This window comes from Rattus norvegicus, chromosome 4 (genome assembly GCF_021556685.1).
Source record: "Rattus norvegicus strain SHRSP/BbbUtx chromosome 4, alternate assembly SHRSP_T2T, whole genome shotgun sequence".
In the NCBI taxonomy this organism is placed as follows: Eukaryota; Metazoa; Chordata; class Mammalia; order Rodentia; family Muridae; genus Rattus; species Rattus norvegicus.
The window spans coordinates 44540001-44551422 of NC_141537.1; the positions used below are offsets into that span (position 1 = coordinate 44540001).

Sequence of the window (11422 nt, forward strand, 5' to 3'; positions counted from 1 at the left end):
CTCAACTCTTGCCTTACTAGCCACTTAGTAAAACCTTTTGCATGCCCATGTTTTTCAGACATTCAATCCATGTCAAAGAAGAACCTGTGATTGCAGAGGATGAAGACTGTCCAATGTCTTTAGTGACGACAGCCAATCACAGTCCGGAGCTAGAAGATGACAGAGAGATTGAGGAAGAGCCTTTATCTGAGGACCTGGAATGAGGATGAACTTGTGACACGTCAGTGTGAAGGGACATATCACTGACCTTCATAACCACTCCACAACCATGAATAGTTGACACATCTTTACTGTGACTGTTTATTACGCATGGATGAAGGAGACAGCCCTAAAGGAACTTACTAAGCCAGCCCTTTGGGATTCAGAACCAACAGGCAAATTGCTTGTTTTCTTCTCTTTCTGTCGTTATTTTTGTTTGTTTGTTTGTTTGATTTTTACTTTCTTTTCTTTTTTTTCCTTTTTTTCTTTTTTAGAAAAAAGAAGGCAAAAAACTGATTTTCTTGGGAAAAAAAAAGAAAGAACTGTTCTTTCTATAACGGCTCTGCCCATTTAAAAAATGTGGCTCTTAAGGGTTCATGAAATGACTGAGTATGAGGATACATGTCCTATAGAAAGCAACTGCGCCTCATACACTGCCAAAAATAGTGTTAGTTTCATTAATGTGAATTTCCCAGCATTCAGTAGTTGTAATGTTAGAAACAATTGCTGGTCAAGTTCAACTTGTTGCTATTGTTTTTAATTTGCACAGGAGTAGTATCAGAAATTAGTGTCACTGCTTGTATCTAGCTGAATTTTAAACAACCGAACATTAGTTTTTTGTTTTTTTTTTTTTTTATGTTGGTGCCACCAACTGTAAATGACATAAGTTAGTTATTACAAAACACAGTAATTAGACTGTTGCAACCATCTAAAACCTTAGGCTTCCAGTCTGTGCTGTTAGTGTTAAGATGTAAAGTGCAATCCTACGCTAACATTATCTGTGCAAGCACCATAGAAACATTTGCATATCTGCATAGATCTTACAACTGTACTCTTTACCTCCTTGTGATAAAGCTTTGTCTACCTGCAAACACAGTCAAAGGCTACAGCTGCAAACCAAAGCCAACTCTAACCATGGCCAACAGCTCAAGGACAGAAGCAGCCACATGCTTTGGTCAGCCTTCTGTAACTTCAATTAGTACAAAGGAATCTTTTCCATGAACTACCTGCTGTTTTCTGATGACCTCTGGGATCTTTTCATTTAGCCCTAAACAAAGAAACGAATATGACAAAAACAAAACAAAACAAAACAAAAAAACCACAACTAAAAGAGTTCACTCAGTCACAGAGTAATCTTCTGAGGCCAAAAGTCCATCTAAATGCAATGAAGATTTGCTTTCATTAAAGACAGAGGTGAGGACAAAATCTGCAGTGGAAGTTATGACATGCTAGAAAGCAACCAACGTGGATCACTGACCAAATCAATTATGTACTTGATGCAAATGCAGATTGCGTATTGTTATATATATAGTACATTGCGTTTTCGTCCCCCCCCCCCATCTTTTTGGTGGTGAGTACATGTTGTTAGAAGTACATGTCTTGTATGGTCTTAATCTCTGTTGTGTACTATTTTTTTATAGTCTTAAGTTATAATAATAAAAAAACAAAAGTAGGAACCAAACATAAAAGGTCTAGTAAAGCCAAAAATTAATTTCCTATTGATTTTAAAGTGATCTAGCTGAGTTTTTACACTGAAAGCAAAGATTATAGCAAGTGTAGCCCATGGTATTTATTTTCAGTCAAACCAAAGTTACATATAATTCTGCCTCTGCTTATACGGGATATGAACACTAACACACTCCCTTCAAAGACTTGTGCAGGCCAAATTGTTGGAATGCTGATTTTTCTTGACAACTCTAAACCCCAAAACTATGATAATACGTTATGGTGTAGTTGAAGATAGCATAGTCAGATGTTTGCTTAAAACCTAGAGACTTTAAGTGTCGCTTTTCATGTGCTGTGCCAAGTCTTGATAATACTTTTTCCCCCAACCAAGGGACCTCATAACCTGATTATGGTTATCGCTTTACAAACAGTTTTGACAGAAGGTGGCTGCTAGAGCTTAACAGATGTCCCGGCTCCACGTGACGGAACCGGTTCTTGCAAACTAAGCTCAACGTTTTATCCTTTGCTGAAGTCAGCAAATAGAGTTAGAGAGAGATACCCAGTCATCTATCACACCAAATAAAAGGACATAACGGCTTTCAAAGGGTTTTCCCACTTACCCAAAAGGCTTTCTGAAAGCTTCTACCTCTGCAAAAAAGAAAAAAGAAAAAAAAAGGAAAAAAAAACAAGAAAAAAAACAAGAAAAAAAAAGAGAAAAAAAGTTAGAACAATTAACGGCAGATTGCATGAAACATGAGAACGTCACAGTACCTGCTACTTTTCATTATGTTTGTCTTTGGGTCATGATCAACGAACCGGAAGTTATTGATATGGTATCAAAGGAGAGGTTGGTATTCTGAAGGATGGTTCTCTGATGTCTAGGATACTGCTGTAAGGGTAATCTGGAAGGCGAACGAGCCTTTCAGGTGCAGGTTCAAAAGGCTTTGATGGACTGGAAGTAAACTTGGAGAGGTGTTCCATCGGATGGCGGCCTAAGACTGCAATGCTAAAGTATGCTTACCTCAGTTTCAAAACTTTTGAAAGGAAGTCTCAGCCACAGAATGCATATACCTGTAGAGTTTTGCATGGGTTTTTTTTATGAATACAATTTTAAAAAAGAAAATAGCTGCTTGCACATTATACCAGAAAAACCTCCAAAACTGCAATTGCTTTGAAAATAGAGTTTAGGTTTTTTGGAGTTTTCTGAAATGCTTGGTCTGTATTTTGATAATTGTGCATATTATGTAAAAATGTTGGTGGACCCATAAATGACCAGACTTTTTCTAAGAAAAAAAATGTTGCTTTAATGCATTTCATGGATTTTTACTCTTCTCTCATTGCTTGCTAGGAATAGCAAACCTGCTTTTCTGCATCTGCTTTGCGTAGCTATTGTAAGGCTTTGAACTAATGTATGTATTTATTGCTTGAACTTCTGTGCATACCTTATAAAGCATAATGTCTGACAATTTAAATGGCTCATGTATTCTTGCTTCCACCCTAAGCTGACGATGGGGGCTATGATCTTTTGTATACAGCAAATTTTAACTGTAGCACAAACATCTGTTTATGTATTGGTGGGAATATACCTGTTTTATTTATCTTCTTTGAGGTAAACTAATTTTTGATACTTTTCATTACTGTGTACTATGTTCATACTTTGAATTCTCTGACGTTAGAAGTCATGGTTGAGAATTGTAACAGCTGTTATTTGTTCTGTATTCATGGCTTTCACTGCTGAATAAAATAAAGGACCAAACCTAGGATTTGAAAGAAAACTGCCTACCTCTAACACCAGGGAGTTACCAGATTCTATTTTACATAGTTTTAGTCTACAAAGACACAATTGCTTAAACCTAGTGGGCTTAAGACTTATATTCTATGTGTTGGGTTCATGGCACCATTGTATTGTTTGAAAATCAATTAAAATTCTATGTGACTGTTACAAGTATTTGGTAGAATCACCACTAACTGGGTTTCCTTTAGATGAGTCAGATAAAGAGAAACGTTATCAGCATTCTGTGTCTACAGCTGCTTGACTTCATAGGAATGCATTTCTGTGTGATTGGGAATGGAAGAACAGCCAGCTAGGAATGGAGCTACAGAAGTTCATTGAAAATAAATGGCCCTGGACTTTAATGTCCCTGGGCAGATTCAGTTGCAAAATCCAATAGACTATTCTGTAACGTTTTGAAATTGGATGATTTACATTTTTCGAGAATTTGTAAGACCATCTATTACTCGTGTTAATGTTAACACATGCCTGGACAGTAACGTCACTGACATATTAGCGATTGAAAGAAACTTACTCTTGTTGCTTCATTCATTCAGGTTGCAATGAAAGGGGCTTTTTTCCCCCTCTCCATCCAAGAACACTTGACAAACCTTACTTAACAGAAAAGAGGGATGTACATTTTTCTTTAGAATTAATGTATGAACAGTGTGTCACTTCTGCTGGATGTAAAAACAAAATGTATATGAAACCATTTCATTCAGTCGGTTACATTTCTGAAGTACAAATAAAAAAAGATCTAAGTCTTTTTGACCCATTTATAACCACTAGGATTTTATTCTTTCTGAGAGTTCATGCTTCCGTACTAGAGACAAGTCATAAGGTTGTGTGCCCATCCTGCTATCTGTTTAAAAATGATTTCCTAGGAACCGAGGAACCAAAAGTAGATCAGACCCAAATGTAGTCAGTGAAGGTTTTAGCCGCTTGCATCTAATAAGAGCTATCGTCAGGTTCAAATGTGTTCTCTAGTAGTCTTTGTTGTTTATTTTCTGTTTTTATTCAAATAGACCTCAGCATTGTAAATGTCAAACCTTAAAACATGAGGAGATGAGCATTTCTTTTTTATTTTATAACCCCCGTGTTCATAGGTGCACATGCATGTGCACACGCGCTCGCAGTCGTGCATAAACACAAACACACAGAGCCATTAACTGTGCTCATGTCGTACTAGAACTCTTTAGAGAATGCACAGGAATAGTCAACACAAGTTTTGAATAGTTTTGTAAGATGGTGGGGACAAATACAAGACCTTTTTAGAGGCAAACCCCTGGAACACAGGAGCTCAGCAGAGAAAAGATTGGAAAAGTAAAATGGAAGATAAATGTGTTGAGTATATTTTTATTTTATGTACAATTTAACACTTTCTGTCATCCCAGTGAAAGGGTAACTTAACTAACACGCTGTCCACAGGATAAGAATTGTTTCAAGAGAAATTTGACTGTGAGATAAACTTTCTTGAACCATAAAACTCAGTTTTTTTTCATATTGACCAGTTGGAAGTAAATGAATATCAACTTTCCCTGTCCAGTGTATTTTGTTAAATGACTAATGACAATATAATAACAATCAAGAACTGGGGCCTTCTATATTTTACATAGAACATTACCGAGGGATTAAAACTCAGAGTGTAAGAAAGAAGCAAGAGTGACTTGGTGAAACTTTGTGTTCAGCTCTGTATTCAATGCTTCAGAGATACATTTCATGTAGTCAGGTAGGATTAAAATGCTGTTAAAGTGTTGGTCACAGATTACATTCAAATTTTTTATAGTTAAGAATACTATAGAATATAACTAAGCAAACTGCAGTCACAGTGGTAAGTCACACGCATTCCTGGGACAGAAGGAGCAAAGGTTAAGCAGCCTTTGTTGTCATCTACGCACATGATCACATGTCTTGTAAAAAAAAAAAACCCAACATTTTTAGGTAAATCCTAATATTGGAAGGCTGAAGAAAAAAATCTTAGTTGCATCTTCAAACTATTATTTAGTTTTAAACATTAAAGAAAACCCTATGAAGATTTGCGAAATTACTTCAAGAGAATACATAGCCTGGAAAAGAAAACATGACTTCACTGGGAATCAGACACAGTCCTTGGTCTAGTCACCATCAGTCCAGAATAAAATAAAACACTGTATGGATGGACAGAACAGTAGAAACCGGAGCCCAGTTTAGGATTTTGTCTTACTGGAAGTTTTGAACTTATTGGTGACTCTAAGTCAATACATACATGGTCACACAGACATATGAAATAAACCAAACCATGACTTTAAGCCAAGGGATGCATTTTGATGTGAAACTTTGCTGTGAACATTCACTCCAATCTTTCAAATAAGTGTTTCCCCTTCCTGTCCTTATTAACATCTATTTTGCATGTGTTGTGCTTATGTGTTTGCCCTGATACCTGTGCACATGTTCAGAGACCAGAAGACAGTCAGATATCCTGGAACTGGAGTCACATGTAGTTGAGAAAGACTGTGCAGGGGTGCTAGGAACACACCCCAGGTCCTCTAGGAAAACATCCAGTATTCTTTAACCACTGAGGCATCCCTGCAGCCTTTAGTCTGTCACTTGAAATAACTCTAAGCTCCCAAATTCACAGGTCACTAGCTTCCGTTGTTCTTATGAAACATTTTGAAGAATGTTCCCACAGCATATTGGCCCCCTCTTTATATTTGACATGACAATAAGGAAGTGGGCATGATCACTCAGAGGCAGAAGTGAAGGTGAACAAGAAAAGATAAAAATGGAGAGACGTGTTTAAGAAAATGTTCCTGCTAGGAGCACGGTGTGGTTTTTCAGGTCTTCATGTAACCGTTTGCAACACTGAAGACATCATGCTTTGAGACTGGCCTACCCTGCTTAGACGTTTGTAGGTGAGCTCGTGTTCATTAGGCAACTGCCATTCCTCCATGGAAACTGTGATGGCAATATGCATAGTGTCATACTGACACTCAGGTATACTCTTAGGAGACAGATGTCCCTTGGCATTGCTCTCTCCTTTTCCTGTGACAGCAGCAGCCTAGAGTCCTTTCCTAGACAGCTTCACACCACACATGTGACACTAGGAAGAGTGTCTGGTCTGACCTCCCTACATAGTTCTCCCTCAAACATATTCAAGTACTGGGCAACATGCACAAAAATTTAAAAGTCCTAGTCCTTTTGATCAAACACATTGGACAAAGATGTATCTCAGAAGAAAGTTAATAAAATTTAAAACATATTTTCACATGATATAAAGTTATTACAATCCTTTACCCACATTATTCCCTGAGCTAAAAATTTTAAGCTATTCAAAATATAAAATCCCATGAAAACTTTCCTGAGCGCTGAACTGATAGTCTTGAAATCTCAATGATACTCCAATATTTAGTGCGGTCTACCCAAGGACTACTTTGGTTGGCTAAGCTTCCAAAAAAAAAAAAAAATCAGCAGGGCATTAATAAAAAGAATTATGTTTGCAGAAACTATGCAACACACCTTTCTTGTGAGCATTTCAAAGGCATCTTTCACTCTATTCCTGGGGAAGTTGAAAATAGACATTTCCTTAACAATATCTAAAAACTAAAGATTGCAAAGTTTTAGACAAATTCTTTCTGCCTCATGCCTGTGCAGAGCTATCTAAGCTTCCTTAAACATTCACCACGTTTGATTCTGACATGGCTCAAAGTTAAGGCTCCTTGTGCTCCTGTCGAAGGGTCATTTGATATTCATCCGTGTCTATATTCAGTTGTCTGTATTATATGACATTATATATCTTACCTTCCATTTTCTCACTATTATAGAAATACTCTCATAGCAATCTCAACTATAAAATGGAAATATATTATTAATACTGTCCTCTGTAGAAGTGTAAAGCCATGATTGGATAAGTGTGCATCAGATGTTATGATTTTCCTGAAGAAGTATTGGGCAAAGGACCTTAACTATCCTAATCGTCTAAATGGGCATGGCACATTTGTTACTATAGGTGCTATTTTGACACTGGAAAAATTATTACGTGACTTGAACATAAATTTCAGTGACAGTCTCACTAAGATCATACATCAAAGCAGGTCTCAAGCACCTTAGAGGAAATTGAATGATATATACAGAGAAATTTCCGAGATTCTAAATCTATTTTTTGAGGGGTATGAGTATATCCCATGACCTGGAACTCTCAAATTATGGCTTAAAGAGTTCATTTTCTCTGATGTAGCTGTCATAAGCAGTTATATTACATCCCATAGGGGGTTAGCAGGTTAACAACTTTTTGTTTACTTATTGTTGCCAGGTAAATTTTAAATGAAAAGGCTTTACTTTCCCACTGAGGTATCACAAGTATCTGCTCACTCCATATTTTTAGGGGGGACATAAGGGATGATTCTCACTATGTAGCTCTGACTAGTACAGAACTTGCTATGTAGATCAAACTCACAGAGATCCACTTCCTTCTTCCTCCTGTGTGCTGGGGTTAAACTCATTTGTTACCAAATTCAGCCTCCGATTGCCTTTGACTCTAATAGTATTGAATAAATCAACACGTTGGTGACTAAGCTGTAAGACATTCCCCAGTCAGCAAAGTATGAGAGATTCCTACTCCAGCCTAGTGGAAAGAAGATATTAAAGGACAGATAAACATGAAGGCTATGGTTGCAGGCAAGCCAGATCTACATTGTGCATCCCTGTATCAGTAACAAAAAGTAGAGATGCATAAAAATTGAATGTGGGACTTGGACCTGAACTAAAAAATGAGTATCATTCATTTGCAGCTCTGTGCAATTCACAAGGATTGCAAAGAGAGGCTTACTAAGGTTGTGTTAGATTCTAAGGCCAGAGACTTGCATTTTATAAGACGGTAATGCTATTTCCCATAATACTATCTGCCATAAAGATAAGTCCAGGAATTTAACATGAAGCCAATGATTCGTCTACCTATGTTGGACCTCCCCCCTCCATTGGCAATGAGAGAAATATTTATATTATGAATCCAAACCTTGAAGATTAACAGTGGATAAGAGCCATGAACTGGAAATAATCAAATGTTGGGATATTGGGCATTACAACAGAGAGATTGGAGGCTACAACTGATAAATATATTACATTTTAATGAATTCCTACCAGACATAAAGTACTAAATGTCCATGGCAACTATTCAGGAGGTACCACAACTCATTATTTTATTTTCTTTGAAAACTGTAATCCATTCTCAGTGGCTCTTTCAGGGACAACAAAGTTTCCCCTCTTCGTGCTGCAGGACAGCTTCCTCTTTTCTCATTTGCAACCAAACACATGCATGCTCCACCATGTTCATAGCAGACTTATTTATAGCAGCCAGAAGCTAGAAAGAACCCAGATGTCCTTCAACAGAGGAATGGATACAGAAAATGTGACACATTTACACAATGGAATATTACTCAGCTATTAAAAACAATGATTATATGAAATTCTTAGGCAAATGGATGGAACTAGAAAATATCATCCTGAGTGAGGTAACCCAGTCACAAAAGAACACACATGGTATGCACTCACTGATAAGTGGATATTAGTCCAAAAGCTCAAGAAACAATTCACAGACCATATGAAGCTCAAGAAGAAGGAACACCAAAATGTGGATGCTTCAGTCCTTCTTATAAGGGAGAAGAAAATACTTACATGAAGAAATACAGGGACAAAGAGTGGAGCAGGGACTGCAGAAAAGGTTACCCAGATACTACCCTACCTTAGGATCTATCCCATATGCAGCCACCAAACCCCAGTCACTATTGCTGATGCCAAGAAATGCTTGCTGACAGGAGCCTGAGATGGATGTCTCTTGAGAGGCTCTGCCAGAGTCTTATTGATGCAGATGAGGATGCTTGAAGCTTACCATTGGACTGAGCACCGGTACCCCAAAGGGGCAGTTAGAGAAAGGACTGATCCTTGAGTCCCTGATCCTGAAGGAGTTTGTAACCCCATAGGAAGAATAACAATATCAACCAAAAGACCTCCCAGGGCTCCCAGAACTAAACCACCAACAATGAGTACACATGGGGAGACCCATGGCTCTAGCCACATATGTAGCAGAAGATGACCTTGTCCGGCATCAATGGGAAGAGAGGCTCTTGGTCCTGTAAACTCTTGTTTTCCCAGTATAGGGGAATGCCAGGGTGTTGAGGTGGGAGGGTATAGGTGGGAGTGGGAGCATCTTCATAGAAGCAGGGGGATGGGAGGGGATGGGAGAAGGGGGAAAGGGGATAACATTTGAAATGTAAATACCTAAAAAATTCAAAAGATGGTGATTTATGTTTGTTCTATAGACATAAATTTTGGAGCAAATCTATCTCTTTCTCAAAATTATCAATATACAATGTATGCTTCCAACTTCTCCTACAGCATCACAGGTAAGTACTAGGGATAAAAATATCCGATGTCTTAGAGCTATAATCTAGCCATGTGTACTCATGTTTATAGACAAACCTTCCCCTCCCTTCTTTTGATAGAGTGGTAGATGATATCACTCTTTTAGCAGTAGCCTCCAGGTACAATTCCCATTATGTATTGAATTCCAAGATCTAGTGGTTCTTACCTTTCTGAGAGCTCATTGGACTCACAGTTTATCAGCAGTCTCCTTGTACTCTGCCTGCATTATCTGATAGTTCTTACTTAACTGCGAGGGAATTCCCATCAAATGTTGTCAATGCTTAATCATCTCTGCGTTCTCTGATATGACTGCCACCCTGTAGCTACCTGTCTTGAAAATATTTACTTCTGTTTCAGGTGCTGTTTGCAAATCATGGCATACATATAGAGGGGATTAACAAACAACGTGTGATAGTCAGTTTTCTCCTCCCATTATGTGGCTTTCAGGGACTGAACTTGAGCCTTCACAGTTAGTAGAAAGCACTTTTACCCTCTAAGCCATCTCACTCGTACCACCCTTCCACCCTTCAGGTATTTTGTGGCCTAAAGTTCCAAAACAGACTTAAAACTATGTGTATGATCATGGAATTTTCTTGTTTGACTCACACTCTCAAATATTTCTTTACACTCAGTAACCTGGCTTCTGTTCTTTCAGAAGCCAGCCTGGGTCAAAAGACAACATCAGAATTCCTAAGCCTAGCAAAAACCCTTCGGTTGTTATAAATAGTGCAGTGAAACCAAGATGATGTGCTCTTCACTTCCAAACTTTATGAAAGGGTGAAACTCACTCCCTATTTTGGATTGTATTCCAGATTTTGGATGATTCTGCAAAATAGCCTCCCCTACATCATCTGTTACTAGGCCCTAAGAAATCATCAAGAAACTGTTAACAAACCCTACATGTGTGTTCAAATCACATAGGAGAGTAAAGTTGCTTGAACGCTATCCTATACTGTTCCACGGATGAACTTGACATTACAACCAGATCCCTAGTTGATTCTGAGACTCCTCAGCCCATCTGATTTTTCTTCATTGTATTCTTCTTTTATGGTATATGGGCTGCTCGTGTCAGACAGTGTTGACTTGTCAAGCATTAATGCAGTTTTGTTCACTTGAGGTTAGATTAGGATTTGGACTTCATGAAAGCCAAGAGATGCCATTGATGTATCCAGGAATCAACCTCAGAAATAAATTTTGTGAGCAATTCGTGGAGTTCCTCATTGCTGTTATGGGAAATTAACTTTCTGATGCTATTTGAGGGTTGAAACTATGGGGTAGAATCTTCTCTAAGACTCAGGAATTACATATGACCTTGGTAGAAATGAAAACGTTTAAAAAAATCCTAGGAGGCTGGTGTTGTGACATGTGGGGTGGCAGGCAGTGAAAGGTACCCTGATTTCTGGTCAAGACAGGTTGAATCCCCGGGGACCCTAAAAGGGATGGCAGGTGCATTCCCAGCCTCCCAGATCAGGGCCTCACTAGTGCAGCCACCCACAAACCTCTGTAAAGGGGTTTCAGACAGACTAGTCACATAGAGCAATGCCCCAATCCCCTCCTCCACAGGTGAGGATCTGACCACAGGTTACATAGCTTCAAGACAGATCAGTCACA

The 11422-nt window shown here is 38.4% G+C and overlaps 1 protein-coding gene across 3 annotated transcripts in view; it reads left to right on the forward strand.

Annotated features, from left to right (window-relative positions):
• The window catches only part of Foxp2 (forkhead box P2), a gene marked incomplete at its 5' end in the record, with an annotated part of 499310 nt that extends 495113 nt beyond the window's left edge, over positions 1-4197 (forward strand). For all 3 annotated transcript variants that reach the window (NM_001271104.2, NM_001446500.1, NM_001446501.1), the window contains 1 exon segment: positions 59-4197. In NM_001271104.2, coding sequence (NP_001258033.2) covers positions 59-203 — 145 coding nt within the window. In that variant the 3' untranslated portion in view covers positions 204-4197.
• Between the last annotated feature and the right edge of the window lie 7225 nt (positions 4198-11422).